This window comes from Dendropsophus ebraccatus, chromosome 5 (assembly GCF_027789765.1).
Source record: "Dendropsophus ebraccatus isolate aDenEbr1 chromosome 5, aDenEbr1.pat, whole genome shotgun sequence".
Classification (NCBI taxonomy): domain Eukaryota; kingdom Metazoa; phylum Chordata; class Amphibia; order Anura; family Hylidae; genus Dendropsophus; species Dendropsophus ebraccatus.
The window spans coordinates 32,414,519-32,437,403 of record NC_091458.1 but is presented as its reverse complement, the minus strand read 5'-3'; the positions used below and the strand labels follow the sequence as shown (position 1 = coordinate 32,437,403).

At 38.9% G+C, this 22,885-nt stretch overlaps 1 protein-coding gene across 8 annotated transcripts in view; it reads left to right on the top strand.

Annotated features, from left to right (window-relative positions):
• PSPC1 (paraspeckle component 1) overlaps nt 1-22,885 on the top strand; it is a 124,362-nt gene that overhangs the window by 70,522 nt on the left and 30,955 nt on the right. For 5 of the 8 annotated variants that reach the window (XM_069969812.1, XM_069969808.1, XM_069969807.1 and 2 more), the window contains 5 exons: nt 283-367; nt 1,288-1,390; nt 14,930-14,987; nt 16,327-16,517; nt 17,761-18,255. In XM_069969812.1, coding sequence (XP_069825913.1) covers nt 283-367; nt 1,288-1,390; nt 14,930-14,987; nt 16,327-16,517; nt 17,761-17,946 — 623 coding nt within the window. In that variant the 3' untranslated portion in view covers nt 17,947-18,255. Of the gene's footprint in view, nt 1-282; nt 368-1,287; nt 1,391-10,325; nt 10,604-14,929; nt 14,988-16,326; nt 16,518-17,760; nt 18,256-22,885 lie in introns of those variants that run through there. The other 3 variants (XM_069969806.1, XM_069969811.1, XM_069969813.1) reach the window with 3 other exon arrangements.

Below are 22,885 nucleotides of genomic sequence, written 5' to 3'. Positions count from 1 at the left end.
ACATACACCCGCCCCCAGTGCATCAAACCACCTTATTAGCATAGTGATTTAACTTGAAACTTCACAGAAATGGCGCTGAGGATGAAGGTAAAGTTAATTTCATCCTCAGTACCCTGTGTGCTGTAGGGAGATATTAGCAGGTTAGATGGGAGCGTGTTTTATTCAGTAAAAACGGACCATGCGCCCAGTTTCACAGATGTTATGCTTTTTTTTTTTTTTTTTTTTTTGGGTGCTAGTTTTTACTTTATTGTAAGTGAAATATTTTGCTTTCTATTCATGCAGATCTAATGCGACGCCAGGAAGAGCTGCGAAGGCTAGAGGAGCTGAGGAATCAGGAGCTTCAAAAGAGAAAGCAGTTTCATATGAGGTATGTTTTGCAGACCGTTTTATAGCCAAGTTTTTGATAAACTTTGCGTTATATAGGCATCTTAAAGGAGACCTGTCACCTGTGACAGGCTCCCGACCCCCAGTTAGATCCCCTTATACGTACCTCATCCCGCCGAGTCCCGCTGCCGGAGCCGGTCCCGGGATGGAGATATCCCGATCAGAAGCCGCGGCGCGCGCCGGCTTCTGACCGGTTTATCCTTGTCCCGGGACCGGCTCCGACGGCGGGATGAGGTACGTATAAGGGGATCTAACTGGGGGTCAGGAGCCTGTCACCCTGGCACGGAGGGTGACAGGTCCTCTTTAAAGCTTCTTGAAGGCATCTGTCAACAGATACTGTGCAAACCATGGGCAGCATGAAACACTGACAGGTTTACTTGCTTTCCTTGAAATAGCACAGCTGTTTTTAGTGACCCTTTTTAGAAAAGAGTCACTGTGTCACACTGCTCCTGGTTCAGGCAGCATGGAAACAGGGACAGGTTTGCTTTAAAAGGGGACAAGAAACTTTGAAGAAGGTTGTAGATTAATTACACAAAGTATAACTAATATGCTGTATTTATAATTGGCTTGTATGTCATATACTTACTACCTGTGTGCCTTCTTCCCAGGCCAGGTAAACTATAGTTCCCGTCTTCCATTGCTCTCCCACTGTATTCCCTTGGCTTCTGAGGCCTAAGCAGAGTCTGGTGTAGAAGGGGAGAGTCTGGAGACCTTACAGCCCTCAGCACTTCAGGAGTTAATATAAATATTATTTCTTTACCTCTGTGTTCTGGAATACACCATTACATGCATATGTAAAAACTGAAATATTTCAACATTAAATATTGGCCACTAGAGCAGTTATAATAAGTGTTTTGGATTTGGTAACTCACTGCTGTTTCATGGTCTCTCAATTTATTCCAGACATGAAGAAGAGCAGAGAAGACGGGAAGAAGAGATGATTCGTCAGAGAGAGCAAGATGATCTAAGACGTCAGGAAGGGTTCAAGCCATCCTACATGGACACCGTAAGTAATGTTTCCAAATTCAATCCACTTTCTACAAGTCATTCCTTACTTAGAATTACCATCCTCATCCTGCTCAGTGTTTGTGGATATTCTTGAGCTTCTAGTGTACTTACTGTCTGTAAAGTTTGCTATATTACTATGGTATTCAGTTCTGTGTGTTTTTCATTGTCACTACCATTTCCAATGTAATCGAAGATAGTATTAAAAGATTTGTAAAAACACAGAATATTGTTTTTCCTGGTTTTGAGTAATAAAATTTAGGCTCTTATTTTCCTGCTGTAATGGTAACATGAGAGAATTTCTTGACCACACTCCCTAAGTCTAAAAGCTGCATTGCTCAGTGTTAAGCGACTCTGTTGCCGGCATGTAGCCACCCCCCAAACCGCCTGTACCATCTTGTAAATGTCCTCACGCCGCGTTTGGTTCAGGGGCCGGCCTTTCTCCTGGTGTCCGGTATTTTCAAGAAAAACTACTTTTATTGCTGTGGCAGGATGGGGAGTTAATTTGGCGTAGCCTAAAGCATCCGTGCGTTAACCCTGCAGCCCACCTCCCCCGCCTACAGCTTGGTACTGGCGGTTTGTGGGCTATGTCACATATCTTCTGTTTCCTTTTATGTAGCTTTTCACTGCAAGAAAGTTCCAGCTTAAAATCTGCTGGGGTACGTGTCAATGGACTTTAACAGTGATTGCCGTTGTACCTGCTGTTATGAGGGTGTTAAGGAAATAGTTTACGATGCATTAGGCTTTGTTCACAATATATCTGAGCCATCTTTTACATGTATTCTGCAGGAGTTGATGGGCTCTGACATGTGCTACTGTACAGTCACGTTTTTTGTTTGTTTTTTGCTTTGGCCCACTGTGCAGGAAAGCACAGTTTCAACCCCCCAAGAGTCCTCAACCCCCCCTAGCTTTGTATAGGAATGTTCATGCAGGCCAAAAGACTGGTGCAAACGTCAAATGTTTTCACATAATGTCATGTGATCATAGCCCTAGTCGTCTTAAAGGGATGTTATGAGTTAACTTGGTTAACTTGCTGCCTATCCACAGGAGAGAAGATAGGTGCCAGAAGCGCGATCTCTTACTTGTCCGCTATCCTGCGGGTATGAGATTCACATTTTGCATTTTATTTTGGGAGCGCTGTTCGGCTTAAATTTGAATCTTATGTACATTGGACCTGATCAGGAGCGGTGGTGAGCTGCGGCCTTGAAGCCCCAGACCCTCTCTGTGTCATAGTGCTCATACCAGCGTTGTCTGCCTTTGTATAACCCTGGAGGGTAAGGAGGCCTCCTTTTAGGATTCTGGAGACCCCCAACCTTTCAATTTGTGTGAGGTTATTGTGCTAGGGAGCGCTCCTACTCCTGTTTTATCCTGTGGATAGGGGACAAGTTATTTTTCCCTGGACAACCTTTTTGAAGGAAAACTATAAGCAGGTTTATACATAAAAACCAGCTGATACTTACCTGTAGATGTATCAGTGGTGGTTCCGCTGCTGGGCTCCTTATTTTGGTGCAGTTTTTCAAGTGATTTAATAAAAAGAAAATATGCAAATGAACCTGTTTGGTGCGCTGGGGGTGGCGTCAGCCCCTCAGTGCACTGCCCTCAGTAGTAATGTCTGTGCTCTCCAGAGAGACAACAAATGTATATATGAATATGCATAAGTCTGAAGACATATGTCCTGGTGCATTAAGGGGCTAAGAACGTGTTCATTTGCATATTTTCTTATTAAATCACTGGAAACCAATACAGGAGCAAAATAAGAAGAGCAGCACCACTTACAGGTACCCATAATAATAATAATTGTGCATATATTAGGTTTAATATTTCACTATATTTAAAGTCACTTGTGTCTACAAATATGTTCATACGTTTTATACATACAGTGTTTCCACATGTAAACATATTTTTGCCATCATATAAAATAACTGATGTCATCTATTCATTTTTGTTGGGGGGCAAAATGACCAGTATGTATGCGGTGTAAGCCTTCCCCAGACATTGTTACATGTGTATTCAACAACATGTTTTGGTACATAAAGTTTTTTCCTAGGGGAGAAAAATGAATTAATTCTGATTTATATATCATGACTGTGAAAAAGAGAATAGAGCTGTGTTACAGTTTTCAGGTATTGTTTAATGCTCTTAATGTAGTGCGTCTTTAAAGTTTTATTATCTTTTAAAAAACCATTCAGTTTTTTAATTTCCTTTGTGGGCTTGTTCAGTATGTGACTGTCTATCGGCCTTATTGTATCCATTAATAACCTATGCGTGTGAACCTAGACAAAATTGTAGGTCCCGGTGTCAAGTATTATTGAAAATGACCACATTTCAGTGTTCTTCCAATTCTTATTTCAAAGCAGGTGGTAACATTTTATGTACCGAAACTTCAACCCACTTTTGATGTATACTTTTGTATCATATAGTAACATATTTCTTAAAAATAATTTATCGGCTCAGAGAATTGTGTTTACGTTTTTATGGATATGTAATCACTTATCGTTTTATTCTGTGCAATGTTTATGGTTTGTGGTTATTTGTACTTTTTGCTTTTATTTTATTGAAACTTTTGAGACTGTTTACAATTTCAGGTTTGTAATTAGTTATTAACTACAAACCAGAAACAGATCATAAGTGGAGGACACATATAAGGGAAAGACTGAGACTCCCCTTCTCTGGCCCTTTCTTGTAGTCAGTAATTGAAATGAAAACCCTGAACATCTGAACAGGACCAGAAAATGTTTAGTTAAAGGTGTTATCCAGGCTCAAAAAACACTGCTGCTTTCTTCCAGAAACAGCGTTTCTCCTGTCCTCAGTTTGGGTATGGGTTTGCAGCTCAGTCCTATTAAAGCAAATGCAGCTGAATTGGAATACCACACACAACCTGAGGACAGGGGTTGTGCGTTTTTCGCAAGAAAGTAGCTGTGCTTTTTCTAATAGTTCTGATAACTTATCAGCCGTCTTCTATTCTTTTATCTTCATGTGCCTAACATGTAGACCCTTGCTCAACCTATGACTTTTTGCAGGGCTACAAGGTTGAGAGCTGCAGTTCGCAAGATTGCATACATCTGTGTATCGCTTTGAATATGGTTGAAGCTTTATAGTTTTGATAAATGAATAATGCCACAAAAAGCTACACTGTAGTCCTAGCCTGAGGGCAATATTACATTTTTATAGAAGATCACCCTTAGACTAAAGGTCCTATTACACAGGCAAATGCTGAGAAGAAAGCAAGCGCCGACCAATCTGGAGCTCCTATTACACAAAGCTACAGCCAACAGACTGTCGCTAGTGGCATTGTTGTCTTTCAACATGTTAAGAGACAATAATCAGCCGACATCGTTGCCTTTCAACATTATCTATTAACCAATCGATTATCGCCCGATAATCGCTTGATGTATTAGGGCCTAAGACTTAATTGTAGTTTTTTGGCTAATGGCTAGCACCAGTGATTCCGAGTTGTAGTTCCTAACTGGATTTGCTGCTTTAAATGATGCCAAGTTCTAGTGCAGGCTGCAGTTATTGGTAAATCGCTATGTTCCCACACTGTATTTTTCTCAGTATTTTGCAACCAAATTCAGGAGTGGATTGAAAACACAGGAAGGCTATGTTCTCACACTCTTAAAATTGAGTGGATGGCCGTCATTTAATGGAAAATATTAGCGATTTTAAAATAATGGCTGTTGCTTTGAAACAACGTCCATTATTTGCCGTTAAATAGTAGCCGTCCACTCACTTTCAACAGTGTGTGAACATAGCCTCTCTGTTTTCAATCCTTCACTAGTTTTGGTTGCAAAAGGCCAAGCAAAAATACTTTGTAGGAATATAGCCTAAAAACTGCAAGTCCAGGTCCCTCCTGTAAGTCAGAATTGCACACACTAGCTGTGGCCACTGCTTCATGTGAGAGCCCCCTTTAAACTTCTGATCTAACTTCAGCTTGTTGCGTGCTGCCAAGAAGGGCCAATGGTAGACAGCTGCTCTGCGGACTATTTGTTCTCACCAAGCAGTTGTTTCATTACAGTGCTACGAAGAATTAACAATTTTTCTCTGCTCCTGGCATCATATTAGTGCATGATACTCATCACTTTCCCGCCTGTAGATTTTTTGTTCCACAGAACGTAGGACTATATAGCCCTTAGTGTAACGTTACCACTAAAATCTGTTTTCTATAACAGTGGCAGGAAAGTGGGTGAGATATTTAAAGTGTAGCTGTCAAAGGAAGGATTTTGACATGTTGTAGAGATGGGTGAAATGTGTTGAGACCTTGACCAGTCTTCATCACAAGAAGGAAGAAAAGCGCAGTTTATCACATCTCTCCCCTGCCACCTACGACATCTAGCATATCAAAAGGTGACCGTGCCTATTTAAAGGGGCATTTCCATCTCAGGAAGTCAGCCCTTATCCATAGGATGGGGGGGGGGGGAGGGGTCTCCAGGAGTCAAAAAAACAATAAACGGGACATTATTGTTCTGCCTGGAATGGGTGGTATGTGGCCAACGCTCTATTATCCATGTAGCTATCGAGCCCCATGGTAAATGAATGGAGCAGTGGCAATGTACCTCAGTATTCTCAGCACATTATGTCCCTGTCCTTGGGATTGGTGCAGATCTCAGCACTTTGGCCCTCACCAGTCAGCTTATTATCTTATGTGCAGACCCCAGTTCTGTATTGTGGGAGCAGTGATGGTAAGTTTGTTACTTTTCTAGGGTCACACAATTCCAGTCAATGAACAAGCTCTTGCTTATCTTTGGGTCTTTTACAGCTTATTTGGTTGCTCATTGCTAATTGTAAAAGACCCTTAAAAAAATTGATAATACAATAGATCCACTTGAACTTTCCCCCCCAGGAGCCTTCTCCTAGCAGTATAAATAGTGTATAGGTTCACGCCGTATATAGCTATGTAATTATTTTTAGTCTATTATTTCTCTTTCTTGCGCCTAACTTGTTTGTTTCTAGAGCATGCAGAATAAATAGTAAGAGATTGCAAGATGTAACACTGCAAATGCTACTAACCTAGGGAGGGACCTTTCAAGGTTGGCCACTACACCACTCCCTTTCCTCCTTTGGTAGGCTCCAAAGCCAGTTCTGTCTGAGACTGAGTTTAGTTTCTTTATAGCCATTGCTGTGACCTTTTGACTTTTTTTGACATTTTATGTACTGTCAACTTGTCAGGTTTCACACACCATGGCAAAGATTCAACTTTTTGATTCCCCTCCCTCCTAATTTCCTGCTCCCGTGTACCAGGCCTGCACAAAAGGCTACTACTATCCTATTTTTGGCTCAGGATAGATAACCACAATATCTTATACATTTTGCTGCATATGAGGTCATGTTTTATAAAGGGCAGCTGTCTGATGCCCTGCAAACACTCTGCTGCCTATCCAAAGCTCCTTTGTAATGGAGCCTGTTGCATACAAAAGCGTTATTCTCCATACATAAAAGGATCTGTGTAATGATGAACTACCAAGTTGATAACTATGCAGAAAAATCAGTCATGCATTTCTAATCAAAAATTGATAAATGACAGTCCTGTGATTTGCTCAGGATTTACATATCAGTAACTGGTCATACTTAACCTTAATTTCTTACTTTTCAGAATCAATGTTCTCATGTAAATGTTATATTTGTGATTCTGTAAAATGCTGCATGCATAATGTATATCTGGTGCCAAAACATTATAAAAACTGGTTGTTTCATCGTATATGAAATGTCTTAATTTGTGAGCTGTAAAATTGACCTTTATTATATGTGATTTTCAAACAGATTTTTGTATTAAGAACTTAACGCTCATAAGAATAACGTAACCATTCAGATTTCTATCGGAGGCTCCAGTAGTGTATCCCGTATCAGAGAGATGCATACGTCCCAACACAGAGTTCTTCTTATGCCGGAATAACTATTATGAAACTCTGCCTAAATTGTCTTTGTAGTCCATGAAATGCTGTGCTTTTCAACCAAGAGATTAGGGCAATATACTGTGGCTATGCCATTAATCTCTGATAGGTGTGGGACCCATCTCTGGGTAAACTGAGGACCTCTGGGCTGTTCCACTCTGCCTGTAGCAGCCAGAAGTGGTTGGGAAGGTGTATAAAGCCAAATGAGCCGCTTTTAACACAGGTTAGTTTGAGCTATGTAAACAGCACTGCTTGTGGTACAGTGCTATTTACAATTTTGACCTCTATGGGTTACTATTAGAGAAGAGTGAATTTACAGTAATAATAAAGTTAAGTGCTTCACCTCCTCGAGTGCTGGGAATAGCTGGATCCAGTCCTGGAAAACCGAGAAAAGTCTTCCAGGATGGAATCCAGCTTTTCCAAGCACCCGAGGAGGTGAAGCACAGAGTGGCATTGAGTTAGAAGGCAGCCAGCTGATATGCAGATTGCAACCATAATGAAGAGCTTCACTTTATTAATGTAAATTCGCTCATCTCTGCTTACTGTTAACTAAATAGGACTGTATTGATCAGATGTAGCCTGCTCGCACTTGCCCACCGGTTGTTTCAAATAAGTAAATGCATGAAATACCTAAAGGTGTATTTACTTCAGTTAGAGGACAAAGTCAGTTGATTCACATACTCCGGAAACTCAAAAACAATTTATTTTGCTAATACATGACTTTAATTATTACTTAATAATGTCATGAAAATTTGTTTTCTATCTACCATTTAAAGGGGAACTCGAGGTAGAGGTTAAAAAAATGTAACTTCTGCTGAAGCATAAAGCATTACTTACCTATATATTTCATTTTTGAAACTACCAAAAATCCATTTGTTTTGTGGTGTTTTGTTCTGTTTTGTGTTTCTGCACTTCCTGGTTGAGCAGTTGTACACAGTACTACAGGTTCCAGAATGCAATGCTTTCCCCCAGCTGTTCATCACAGCCCCCCACCCTGCACATTCCCCGCCCAAATACCCCGCCGCAGAACATCTAGGCTGTGTTCACACATTGCAGTTTCATTGTGTTACTGAATTATTTGCAGTACTTTATCATTTCATTGTTGTCCCATCCACACAGCACACTGTATTCTCTACCTGTAACACCACACAGCACACAGTTACTGCCTGTAACACCACACAGCACGCTGTATTCTCTACCTGTAACACCACACTGTATTCTCTATCTGTAACACTAATATTGGAATATTTTTTTTTCATTTCCACGGACATATTATGATCAAGCATCTTTTATCTTTGAAGTTGAGACCCACAATAAGGCTCTGATCCTCTGTCGTTTAGCATCATTTACTTGTGTTACTGCATCATTTTTGTGAATACGCTGCAGTACTGCAATGACACTCCAACATGTGTGAACACAGTTCTAATTTCACTGCACACTTCTGCACAATCAGCGAAATCAGTGCAACACCTGCTTCTGGCCGGTCAGAGATTGTGAATCACTCAGGGGATTTGGGGATCCAGCCAAGCCTCCTGTCTGCATCATCAGCCTGTGCTCAGCAAATACACACAATGTAAGACAGAAGCATGGAAGATTTGTCTCCTAAGGTGGGAGAGCAGAGCGAGCAGGACACAATGTGGATTGGCGCAAAGGACATTTTTCTTCACTTCCTGGATTTCAAACAGCTACCAGTGTGGCAGAACCGTACAGATATGGTAATACATTGTATAGACACATCTATATAACTTTCCATAGAAAACAAGTTTTCCTTATCCGGAGTTCCCCTTTAACTTCCGTTGAGTGGCAGCAATAAGTTGTATTAAAATGTATTGGCGGAAAAATTTTTTAGAGTCTGGAGTACCTGTTTTATAGCAAATCTACATATATATATATATATATATATATATATATATATATATATATATATATATATATATATAATGTATGTACTTAAAAAAAAAAAAGTAATGGCATCAGCAGCCACGCATACTCCTGTATAGTACATAGAATAAAGGCAGCTATCCAGTGGTACCAGCCGTTTAGAGGGTAGCAGGTGTGTACAGATTTACTTTATTGCATGAAAAATGTATCATTTTTCTTTGCATTGAAGGCTTTAGAGATAGTCTGTCCCTTTATACTTTATCTGCCTCACTTTACCATCCTAGAGGAACCTTTTATCCCTTGGTCTTCATTGAAATATTTCTGGAGAAAGTGCACCTCTATGCTCTTGCTTAGAGAGTTTTGCACTCTAATAATTGCCTGTTCTATCTAGGAACGATGATTATCTAGTATCTGAAAAACAAAATTCAGTCTAGCAACACTAATTTCATTTTTAGCATTGGCATCCCCATAATACCCCAAAGTTATTCAGTCATCTATGGCAGTTACCTTTTTTTTGTAGTACTGTGTTCTTGCTATACCTTGTTTGCACGTATAATGTGCCTTGTAGCAAAGACAACAAAGGTGATGTTAATAAATATATAAATACTTTTGTCACGTGCTGAGTTACCTGCAGTGGTTCACGTTGTGAATGGTTGTAGATGTCAGAGAACCTCAGATTTCAACCAAGCAATACAATGGCAGTCCTCAAGTTTCCTGTAGGATGCAAGCTAAATGGTACACTGGTACTTTTTGTGTATTAATATATAAATACCTTGTCTTCACTGGCCTTAAGGCCTCATGCACAATGGCCTCCATATACAGCTGATTTCATAGACATTTCTTTTTGCTATGATTCCGATAATGCCAGCCAAATGCCATATGGTTTTCTATTGCTGTGGCAGCCATATAAGTCTATGCATAGCCTCCAAACAAAATAGACTTTATTTGATTTTGCAATTAAATTTAAAAAGTTATGCTGCATCTCCAGTATAGTAAGAACCGCAGTGAACAGAGACCAGTGCGTGTAGCTTTTTTTTTTTTTCCGAATATGTATTTTACATAGTTCCTACCATATAACGGCAAAAAGTATGTAAGTTGCCAAATGTCTCTCTTATCTGAAAAAGAAGTGATTTTCTGTGTGGTAAAATAAATTTATAATTTTTTAAGATTCAAACACCAAAGAAAATTGGGACGAAGAAGAAGCCCACAAGGAGAGGGGGGAGAAGGCATTGGAGAATGCAAAAGAAAGCCAAACTGCTGGAGATGGTCAACCAAATACATGTATTGGCTAAATAACAGCGATCCCCCAAATCTTGGACTTAAATACCCTAGTGCCACTTTAAGGACTCTTATCGTGTGCTTACGTGACTTGTTCTTCTCAATGAGGTGTCTGCGTAGGTTTAATGTGTTACTATTGTGTCCCAAGCGTTTTTAGTGTACTTGTATATTAATAAAAAGGCATGGGAAGCATAACTGTGACTGACATCTGTTATTTAAACAGACTTAAGCGTCCTAGGTATGAGTCTTAAGGTGGCCAGCATGGTGGCTCAGTGTTTAGCACTGTAGCCTTGCAGCGCTGGAGTCCTGGGTTCAAATACGACCAAGGACAACATCTGCAAAGAGTTTGTATGTTCTCTCCGTCTTTGCGTGGGTTTCCTCCGGATACTCTGGTTTCCTCCCACACCCCAAAAAAAAACCATACAGATAGGTGAAGCGATGCGGAATCTGTGTGCGCTATACAAAAAAAAAAAAAAAACTTAGTCCGGCCGTTGGTTATCTCCTGTCCTCCCCATACACAGGAACGTTCAGCAAGACTGAGCGTTCCTGTGCTCTCCATGGGGGGGAGGGTTAAGTCGCTACCAGAGAGCTTCAACTGCGACTTATCTCTCCCAGAACAAAGGGGCCAGGCAGTTATTTTTCCATCAACGCCAGAACCCTATCTCTACAACATCATCTGTCAGGGGAGCACTATAGACCTTATACCAATGGCTGAACACAGGTATAAGATGAATGTATATAACTTTTAGACTAGGTCTAGATGCAGTAAACTCATCAGCAGCTTTACATTACAGTCAAAGTGTATTGGGTTTTAAAAACCTGATTCACATGTACTGGGAAAAACATATCTATTAATATTGGGGGTTGATTTTACCTGTAGTAGTTCTGCAATGGATAGGCAACTAAAATTGTCCACTGCATCTCAACCTATTAGTCTTAGGAATGTGTTTCATCTCCGCTGAATTTAAATATCCATTCATATTTATCTGGGTGAAATCTGTAGAAATATTTCCTTGTTCTACCACAACTAGAGATGAGCGAACCTGGAGCATGCTGGAGTCCATCCGAAGCCGAACTTTTAACATTTGATTAGCGGTGGCTGCTGAAGTTGGATAAAGCCCTAAGGCTATGTGGAAATCATGGATATAGTCATTGTTTTCCATGACAACCTTAGAGCTTTATCCAACTTCAGCAGCCCCCGCTAATCAAATACCGAACGTTCGGTTTCGGATCGACTCGAACCTGAACCCGGTTTGCTCATCTCTAACCACAACCCCATTTCTTAGACTACAGCAGAAGAGAGCAATCAGTTACACAGCGTTACGTCTTATTTCATCACTGATCCTTTTTACGCGTCTGGACTGTACAGAAGGTATGCATAAGCTGCTCTCTCTGTTTTACAGGGTAGCTGTTTGTAATGCCTCACATAGCTCCTGTGCTATTACAGGATTAGTGTGGTAATATAATCACAAAAAGTATTTTCAAACGTTACTTCTAATAGAGAGAACCTTTGTGTGGACTTAACTAAAGCTTTTATGTCGATAATGCTTTTATAATTGTATTGTGACTGTGCTTAAAGGGGATCTCGATTCAAAGGGGTACTCCGGCAATTTGCTTCTCTTTCAAATCAACTGGTGTCAAAGTTTCATAATTTACTTCTATTTAGTATTTCTATGTACTTATCAGCTGCTGTGTGTCCTGCAGAAAGTAGTGTTTTCTTTCCAGTATGACGCAGTGCTCTCTGCTGCCGCCTATGTCTGTGACAGGAATTGGCCAGAGCAGGAGCAAATTCCCTTAGAAATCCTCTCCTGCTCTTCAGATTGGAAAGAATACACCACTTCCTGCAGGACATACAGCAGCTAAGTACTGGAAGTTTTGAGATTTTTATATAAAAATTATAATATATAATTATAATTATAATTCTATATCTATATAACTTTCCGACACCAGAAAAAAAAAAATCTCCAGAGTACCCCCTTAACATGCATTCCTTATTCTGCGCACACATAATTAGTGTACTTTGGATGGCTGCAGATTGCTCGGACCCCCTGCAATTTTGAGAACAGGAACCCGAGTCCCCTGTCGACAGACTTGGTATAAATAAATAGTATAAGTGCAATCGTTGGCCCCCTAGGGAGCAAGTTACATGCTGCTCATAAAAGTTTATAAAAAACGAACAGGAGTAATTGGAAAGAGAATCTAACAGAGTGCAAGAAATTAAAACCTTTTTACTTTATGTAGAAAAATAGGAGTGGAGGATCCGAGACAACATAGAAGCGTGGTTCTGCTCACCAGTTCAAAGACAACTAATGTATGGCAGACTGGAGAGTAGCTTACTTGCTTCCAAAAACAGCACTGCACGCGTCCTCAGGTTGTGTGTGGTTGTCCAACTTTGCTTAATTAAGTTCAGTTGAAGTGAGCAGCAATACCACACACAAACAGAACACAGGGGTGGCACTGTTTCTGTAAGAAGCCATGTATTTCTTATCCTGGATATATTTGTTTATTGACCAGAAATGGTGCTACATCTGCTACAGCTTACACCGATACACACTGAAGTGTCAGAAGGTTGTTTTTTTCAACAACATAGTTACACTGAGATACCTAAATCGATTGGTATGCTTTAAGTGGTGTCAAATTTGTTTTAAAAAATTGCTTGTCCAACTGTATGACTGTGGTCCACAGTGGTGTAATATAAAAGGAGTAATACTCTCCCTTCCCCTGAGATGGTGTTGATATCCCTGAGGCCATTGACTATATGCGGTGGTTACATGTTATGTTAACATATCATCCTACAAGGGATGGGTCAGCACAGACACTCAGTAAGGGGATTGGTAAGGTCAAGTATTGCTATTGTTGCTGATACATTGTAGTAGACTAGTTTGTGCTACTTACTTATCCAGTCTATGGAATTCTCCTTCTGTGAGATACATTTGTATTGACAAAATAGCTTGATGGAACAGGAATGTTTTTAATCTTCAGTAGATTGTAAGCCCTTGTGGACAGTGCCATCTCTATATCGCTGTACTAGTCTGATGTTTATTTTACTTCTTTTTTCTGCCGTCTATACAGAAGCCCTTTTTTTATATTTCATTTGTCTCTTGGTACATGCAAAAGAATTGAAGAGGCTGAATCATTGAATTGTGGTAGAACAAGTCATGATTGAGGATTATTGAGCTTGCGCCAGAAATACTGACCTACATACTATATCTGACAATCATTCGGTGTCGTGTCGTACTATACTACATTGTTCTTTACCAAAAATGTATAATGTTGAATGCTCCGTTTTGATCTCAAAATTTTTTTTTAACACTTGACTATAATTCATAAACTCTTTAGTATACAGTGGCTAAATATTGTCGTCAAAAGCTCTTTTACCAGTATCAGGTCTTTACGTGAGACGTTGAAACTGTGTTCAGTGTTTTCATATTAGATTTTCACGTTGTTTTTGAAGATGTTCATTGACTTGCTGTTTAATTTTCTAAACCTGTGTACTACAACCTACTGTAACATTAAAACCGACAAGTAAAGGAATTAATGTTGATTAACCTGTGATAGTCTCACAGTCTCCTCTGTCAAGAGGTTTGATTGGGTGACATGGAGTCAATTCTTAAAATTGCTATGTTGGAAGCAGGAAAAATGAGTAGCTCTGACACAGAACAAATTTTATTTGCCGGATGACTTGGTTAGAGCATCTCCAGAACAGCAGATGTTGTGGGTTGTTCTTGGTTGGAACCACCCAAACGGACAAGTTCTTCATGCATGTTGCAAAGTGAAAGTTTGTCCATCTGGTCTAATAACGCAGAAGAGTTACTTATGTACGAATTCCCATTTCATCCTATCCATAGGATATGGGATAACAAGCTCATCAATATACTACTTTTACGTTGTGCCTGGTTTTGCAAAGTAAATGCACAGTGACCATTCATCAATTATGAAAGAGAACAAAGAGTACAGGTATCTTAAAAATAACAGTAATCGCAGTAAGAATAAAGAACAAAAACTCTTCAGATTTGTCTTGCATTGGTGCAGTAAAGACGGTAAAGACTAACGTCTCTTGCATAGGTGCAAACTTTATTATTCAGGGAATTATTAAGCATTGGAATGGATACTAAAAGCCTAATACATATAGTTTTTTTCGTATGATACTTCTAAGAGGCTTTTTACAGCTGGGGGCTAGATTTGAACCTTGCAAAACTTTATTCATGTACTACTGGTGGAGTATGGGAACTGGTAACAATGTCATTACGTCACACTGAATTGCTTTTGTTGCAACAGCACTTTACCTATTTTCGTATATTCCTTTAGTTACTATACTTGTAATTTTTTCCCCAACAGGTATTACTTTCAGCCAGAGTAACCTAAAATGTCTATGTTCTGCATGATAATTATAAAATCCCATACTAAATAATACCGTTACATACTCTTCCCCCCTACACATTTTTTAATTTAATTTTGTCTAGGTTGACTACAAAAACTATGTTTATTTTCAGAGAGAACAGGATTTGAGAATGGGTGATATGGGCGTCCGTGGAGCAATAAACATGGGAGGTAGGGATTTTTAAATATTAGAAACAGATTTTTTTTTATTTTTCCCCCCCCCCCCCCCCCGCTCAGCCTATTTGACATGGACATTTTTTTAAAATTTCTTTAAGCATTGTGTTGTATTTAGTTGTAGTAGGTTTTTTTTGTGTAAATATAGCAACTAAAAATTATAATTATTTAACTCTTTAATGAGATACTGTAACCTATGACTTTTCTATCAGCAAGCTCTCATCTTGGAGTTAGAAATATGAAATTCTTGAGCAAAATTTTAGATTTTATAACAAAAGTGGTTGATATGCATTTGTCACCTGGAAAACCCCCGCCAAACCAATGACAGTGTGTTATAGTGGAAGGATAAATATATAAAGTGCCTCTATTGCCAAGCCTCCTTGTACACTGCAACCCTCAACCATAGTGTATGTGCTGCATATCCACCAACAGGGCCCTGTCTGTCCATCCAATAGGCAGAGTTAGATAGACAGGAGCAGATGTGTTGCAGCCCAAGGGCACAGTAAAGTGTGGTTTTCTGAGGATAGAAGACATGGCCTGCTTGAATTTGACTTCTGTCCTTTCACTATAATATAATGTCAGTAGTTTAGTGTTGGTTTTCCAAGTCACAAGTAACCTTTAAAGGGACACTTCCATCAAAGTAACAGCCATTTAGTTCCCTTGATGGATAAGGCTTAGATAAACATTGCCTAGTAGACAACACCGAGTCAATGACATGTAAAAACAGCATGACTGAGCAGTAACCCATTGCAGAGTTGTAAGAGATGAGCGTAGCTTGAGCATGCTCAAGTCTAATTGGCATTTGAATACTGCTGGCTGAAGCCATTGGATGCAGCCGTACGGAGTCCAGGATATAGCCTATAGCTGTATTCATGTTTTCCTGGACTCCCTAGGACTCCATCCATAGTCTTCAGCCACCAGCTTTTGGGGAGCAGCAACATTATTATTACAGAGTGATCACTTATTGCTTGTTAAAATGTGAAAAAATACATTTTGATGGGAGTGCCCCTTAAATGCTTTTAAACGTTTACGGTTCAGCCCATTTCCTAAATAGATATTCCCGTCTCATATTGCCTAGATATGCTGTGACTTTTGGGGCAGATGCAGTACTGGAGAGAACTGTGGTAGTTGGGCCCTGGAGGTTGTACCCTCACCAACCATAAACTGGTGGCATATGCTAGCCATATGTCATGACTTTCAGATAAGAATTCCCCTTGTGTTTTGTTCTAAATGGCCTCTAGTTTTATTTATAATCTATAACCATTTTGAATAAGTTTACTGTTCAATGGGTGCAGCAGGTAAATGAACCATTCTAAGTATAGATTGTTTTACATAGATACCTATAGCCCAGCACCTGCTGGTAACCAAGGCCCTCCTCCACCACCACCACCACCTCCTCCAATGATGGGGATGAATATCAACAACCGAGCAACTGTCTCAAGCCCTTCAATGGGTCCTGGTGCTGCAATGGGCACTGAGGGAGCTGCAAGCATTGGAGCTGCAATGATGCCAGATAATGGAGCAGTGGTAATGTATTAGTAGTTTTTATTATGAAAAGTGTGATTGTAATTGAAATGCGGAATTCATGTTGCTTTATTTTCAAAGAAAATTTTTTTAATTGCACTATTTGGCCATTTGCACTCTATTACAAACCATCCTTCTCACAGTGATGAATAGCCAAAATATACAATACAATTCTAGTTTCAGTATGTCCGTGAGTAATAGAGTACATATATTTACCTGCGTCTTTTTTTTTTTTTTTCTTTTCATAATAAGTGTCAAAAATAAGAATTTTATTTGCTTAAACACTTTTTTTTTTTGTCAATGTGGATAAATTTGCCTTTTCTTGTGATCATAGTCTTTGCTCACATTATAATTTTTTTAAATATTTTTAAAACGTTTGTATTCGCCGTTAACATTGCATATTCCACAATATTCGTAATAGATTTAAGCACTGTAACGTCCACACATTGTAGACCACTTGTTGGAAATTATTTAGTAATATACAATTCTCTTAATTTTAAGTTTGTATTTTTTTTTTTTTGTGTTTTGATTTTAACTTTTTGTAAATGCAGAACTTATACCTAATAAGTTTCAGTACAAGCTGTAACTCATATTCATACTTTGTGCTTCTTCTTTTTTTATTCTGTAATTTTAAGGCAAATGGTATTTCATCACTGCATATTAAATTAAGAAATTTCGTGGAATTCATACTTGTATACCACATATCAGCATTTTTAATTTTTTTTGTGAAGTAGTAAGCTAGAAAAATATCGAGCAGGTGTTTTGTTTATTTTCTTCAAATTTAGTACTTCTTTGGCCATTAAAGCCAATTTATCTTATTATAAATTTGATTGATACTCGCGGAAGAATATATTTCTTAGCCATATGATCTGTGAACGTCAGAACTATTCATATTAAGATTTTAATACTGTTGCGTGAGGTCTTGATTTACTGTATTATGTCTACTTGGATACATGCCAGACATAGTAAACTAATTCATGTAGTTTGTAGGATTATACTTTTCAGTTACTTGAGCAAAGAATATAATCCACTTCGAATTTTACAACTTTATTAGCACACAAATATTTGTGATTTTTTTTTTTTGTACATGTAATATAGTTACTAATTTAGTTGCTCCTTTCTTCCCTCTATGTTCGACTCTTCTGGACTGTCTTCTGAACGTCATCACTACACTTTGTGCCTATATCCAATTATAAATGACAAATGTTAACCTTTTGGGACTGCACATTGAACGAATGCACTGTAGCGCAATGATAGATTCTCACAACCATCTTCATCCCAAATGGGATCTCCCATGGTTAACAGAGCAGGAACTGAAGCTGCTCAGCCAGCAATGGGTGGTGTAAATGCAGTTGGTGGTGGACCTGGTGGCTATGGTAGAGGAAACCAAGGGGGCAACTTTGATGGATCTAACAAGCGTCGCCGTTACTAGTGCACCATTCCATACCGTCTAGGATCTGTTTAGTAGATAAATTCCAGTGGAATGCCTTTCTTTTACCTTTTAAGTTGAACTTATTGTTTTGTCTTAACTTTAGCGTTTGTAGAAAGTTCTTTTTGTTATGTAACTCATACTTTATTGTGTTTTTTGATCTTAATGAGATTTATCATGCCTCATTGTGAAAGTTGAATGTTACTGTGATTTATTCTATTTGTAATAGTATTGTACAACTTGCAGCTAAACTATCACAATAAAGGCAAAACTTCCTTTGAATTGTTTAATAAAGCAATTTAAAAGGTAGAATTTCAGTGTCTAGATTAATAAGTTACCTCCTCCTTTTATGAAAGGGGTTTTTGAAAATTTGAGAGGTTCTTTACAAACTACATATAGTGTGTAATATATGAGCGATAAATAGAGATGAGCGAACCTAGGGTCCTATGAGACTAATTGATTTTTCGTGATAAGCAATCGCAGACGAGAGCTACCTAAAATCGTTCACTGTATTAGAACAATAGTCGTTACTTACGATTGTTACCACCATTATTACCACAATCGATTATTGTATCTCATCCCAGCAAAAGAGCGAACAATATGGATTTACACTAAACAATTAGGGACCGACTGACTATTTTGGTGTAAGCATAACGATCAACAACACATGAACAATTCTTGTTGACCGTTGCCGTTGTTGATGGTTGCCTGCATTAAAACGATTGTTTCAGAGTGAACGACATATCTAATTTTTTGCACAATGATCATCCCGTGTAATAGGGCCCTTACAGTAATTCCACTTCTCCAGCCATTGGGAGCCAAATGCTGAGCATTTACTTACCGTAGGCTCGCTCATCTCTAGTGATATTATCTGCAACATATCTCACACGTGAGCTTTTAACGTCTTATCTTGCATGAGATGAATTTAAGAATTTTTGAAGCTACCCTGGTGAATGGCTGTAAAGCCTAAAAAAGCACAACAAAAAATGCTAATTACAGTAAACTGATCGTTTGCCATTTTGGTAGCCTTTTTGACTTTTGTGAATCTGTTTTTTCTTCTGTCGAATTCAGTAGTAAAAAGTCAATTAGTGCACACAGAGATTTTATTCACAGTGAAAAAAATTTTTTATACCTAGTATCTCCAGCCATTAAAAAATTAAGGCTAGGTTTTCACAGCTTTTTTTTTTCCTTTCCATATTACTGTACCCATTTCAGTACTTTTCAGTTAAGTTTACATTGCTTTTTCATGCATGCACTTTACCTTAAAAAAGCACATGGATGTACTCTACAACGTGTCCAGTCACTTCTAAAGCACAGCATATATGCACAAGCTGTGTCCATTGTGTGTCCGTTATGCTTATGATGCATTAAGATGTGGCCATTTTTCTAACACTGAAAAACCCGACAGCAAAAACAGTGTGAACTTGGCATTAAAGTGTCACTGTCGTTTTATTTATTTATTTTGCAGAAATCAATATTACAGGCAATTTTAAGAAACTTTGTAATTGGATTTATTTGGCAAGTATGCCATTCGCTGCATTCAAAACGACTTTCCCCAGGTCCCCCCTCATTCACTGCTCATTATCTGGAAATCTCAACTCAGTCAAGCCCTGTGTAAACTGTGGAGAGGGGGGAGGAGGGAGATTAGTCGCCAACAGAGAGCAGAGAACTAAGGATTACACAGCGGGACCTGTGTGAAAGCCCTTTTCAGAGATTGAGAGGTCAGTGCTGACTGTCAGAGGAAATAGCCGGTGATGTAGCTGTAAATTAACTCTCTGGTGTCCTGTTTTGGTGCCTCATCTCCCTCCACCTCTCTCCTCTCCATAAAAAATCATAAAGACAGGGCGGAGAGCTTCAAACTGCTTTTTCATGATAAAAATGCATTTTCGGCTAATAAACCAAATTACAAAGTTTCTTAAAATCGCCTGTACTATTGATTTCTGCAAAAAAAATTTATGACAGTGACACTTTAAAACTAAATTGTTATGCTGTAACCTTAGAAAAACAGCCATTTTTAGCTTTTTATTTATTTAAAAAGCTGTTTTTACAGCTTAAAAACAAAACATTGCATGAACATAGACTAATGGCATGTTTACACGGACAGATTTGACAGATTATTGAAGCCAAAGCCGTTATGGATTTGAAAAGAGGAGAAATCTCAGTCTTTATGTTCTGTTTTGTTTATAGTCTGTTCCTGGCTTTGGCTTCAATAATGTTTCAGATAAATGTCTGTGTAAACACAGCCTAACTGGTCTTGCAGGTTAAATTGCCATGTAAGGCTGTGCTTATAGCAATCAATTACAGCTCAGTTTGGTTGGTAGCTGTGCTGTGATTGGTTGCTGTGGACGTTTAACACCAGTTTCTGTTTTAGGGTAGCTTCACGCGTACCGGATTCGCAGCGGATTTCACACTGCGAGTTTGCAGCGATATCCGCTGCAAATCTGGTAGGCGTGAAGCTACCCTTAGGGTGTGTTGACATGTTAAGGATCCGCAGCAGATTTGATGGAACAGATAAAGCTATCCTTACACAGTTTTATAAATCTGGGGCAGTGTGATTGGCCTGAAGTAGTCTTATTGGAAGCATACTACTTAATTAGTGGTAAAAGCATAGACTAATCATTGATTCAGTGTCTAATTCTGTTTTATCTTTTACGGAAATTAAAAAAAATAAACTCGAAGAATAAGCTGCAAGGGAAAAACACAGCCCAAATGGCTGTGGTAGTGCGCAACCGAACTTACACTGCTGTGTCTGTTCAGAAGCATAGTGCCTTGGCTGTTTGGTAGCTTACTGCATCATAATGAATTATGATGCAGGGAGTCCACTTAAAGATAAGTGTGTGATATGCAGCCAGCACTAGGACCCTGTATCACTGACTGCACACTGATGTGCGGAACCAGCCTTACTTGTTTTTATAACACTTCCACAATTTAGCATTTAAAAGCTATCTCCACCTTTAAACCAAATAATTTATTTTTCTCCTTTGCATCTAAAATACTGTAGAAAATGAAGCAAGCTAAAAGTGTTATATGTATTCTGTCCTCTCTTTGGTATATCTGTCCACCAAACTTTCAAAAAAGTTCTCAATGCCATTTTTTATTCCAAATTTTACTGCCTATTATGTGTCTTATTGTGTTATGTTTATGTAAAGAAAAAAAAACAGTACAAGGCCTTTCTTCGTGATTAAAAAAATTTGGAGGGTCATTTTCCCAACACATATCCAAATTAAAATTAGGACTCTTTGCATTGCATATTTACAACAATATGTGTGTGAATTGTATCCGTGAAACATATGTGGAATAAATAAATAACTGAAAGAATTGTTTGGTATAGCAACCATTCATAGATTAGATTTTAAATGAAACTTGAGCTCTGATTGCTTTCTGTGGGCAAAACGCACACAGTTGGTCTTTGTTCCCTCATTTTTTGTTTTTCTTGATGTGGGCAAGTGTCCTGTGTATTGTGGCATTGCCAAGTGGTACCCTGTGATTTCTCATTTAAAAGCCACATATGAAAGTTTGTTGGTCTGATTTAACTGAAAATCAGTAGAATGAACTTAAATGGGTTGGCAACTTTAGAGTAAAAGTGTTTAGTGTTTAGTATTAGTAAGTGTACTCACTGCAGTTACTGACAGCAGCTCCCTGTGTACCTCATAGAGAGAAAATCAGACTCCCCTCCTCCAGGCTGGGCTGTCCTGCTCTGTGGCAAGTCTGTCCGTAAGATGGCCGACATGGAGGAGCATATGACCATGCCCTACCCCCTCATTGTCCATTACTGAGCCTGTATATGCCTATGGAGGACACTGGGGGCGGAGCATGGCCACATGCTCCTCTATGTCAGCCATCTTATGGACAGACTCGCCTCTAAGCACACACAGTACAGCCTGGAGGAGAGGAGTCTGATTTTAGCCGATACCAATGTCCTAGAAAACTGTACTTTGTAAGTGCAATGTCCAGTGCTATAGTGCCGATACAGTGTCTTTTATGGGATTGAGTGTCAGGAATATGGTTCTTTGGTAACAAACTCCTGTTGTATACTGTGATAGTCTGCCAACATCTGCTGATCCTATCCATTGTACTTTATAGCTGCTCCTAGTTTTTTGCTTCAACATATAGGACCACGATGAAACCATGACAATGATGGGATTAAATTGTTCTTTACTGTATATACTCTGCCATACATCTTTATGTTGCAAGAAAGCTGTTATATATGAAAATGGTAATAGGGTTATCCCATGATAAGAAGTGCTATTAAAGAGTTTACCACGATAAAATAACTTGTCTCCTGTCCACAATGCTACAATAACTTGAGGGAAAGCTCCTTTAAAGCAATTGACATGCAAGTTACACTATACAATATGTCCTTATTTCTTTATCTAACGTTTAGGATTCTTTACTGTTATAATACTAAAGAAAACTTTGGATCTCTTCATTAGAACAGTGTAACAGGAATTAGTGTGGCATCATGCATGACTGTGATATCGTACATGGATTGTAGGTTTATTCTTCTCGCCTCCTGGAGAGTGAACATGCCATTCTGGTGGTTCTGATATCTAGAGATAAAAGCAGCAAGAAAAAGAACAAGTGAGGCTAATTCATTCTTTAACAGGTTTTCATTATCTATTAAAGTTTCTATTCATATCAGTGAGCAAGTATGATTGTTTTAAAGGGAAATCATTGAATGGGTTTTCAGCATTGTTCAAGCCTCCTAAAATTGTAGAAATTCTGGAGAGAATACCAAGATTCTAGTACAGCCAAGGGACTGCCTTAATAACCAAACAGGGCAGGGGGAGTTATTTCACAGTGGGATTCAGGATAGTGACTAGCAGGGGGACCTAACCAATCCTGGGACGTGCATGGATTAATATTTTATATTGGTACAGTAATACTGTAACAAGCTTCACCCAAAGGAAAGCTGATGAAGGCAGGAAGAGCAAACACTTTT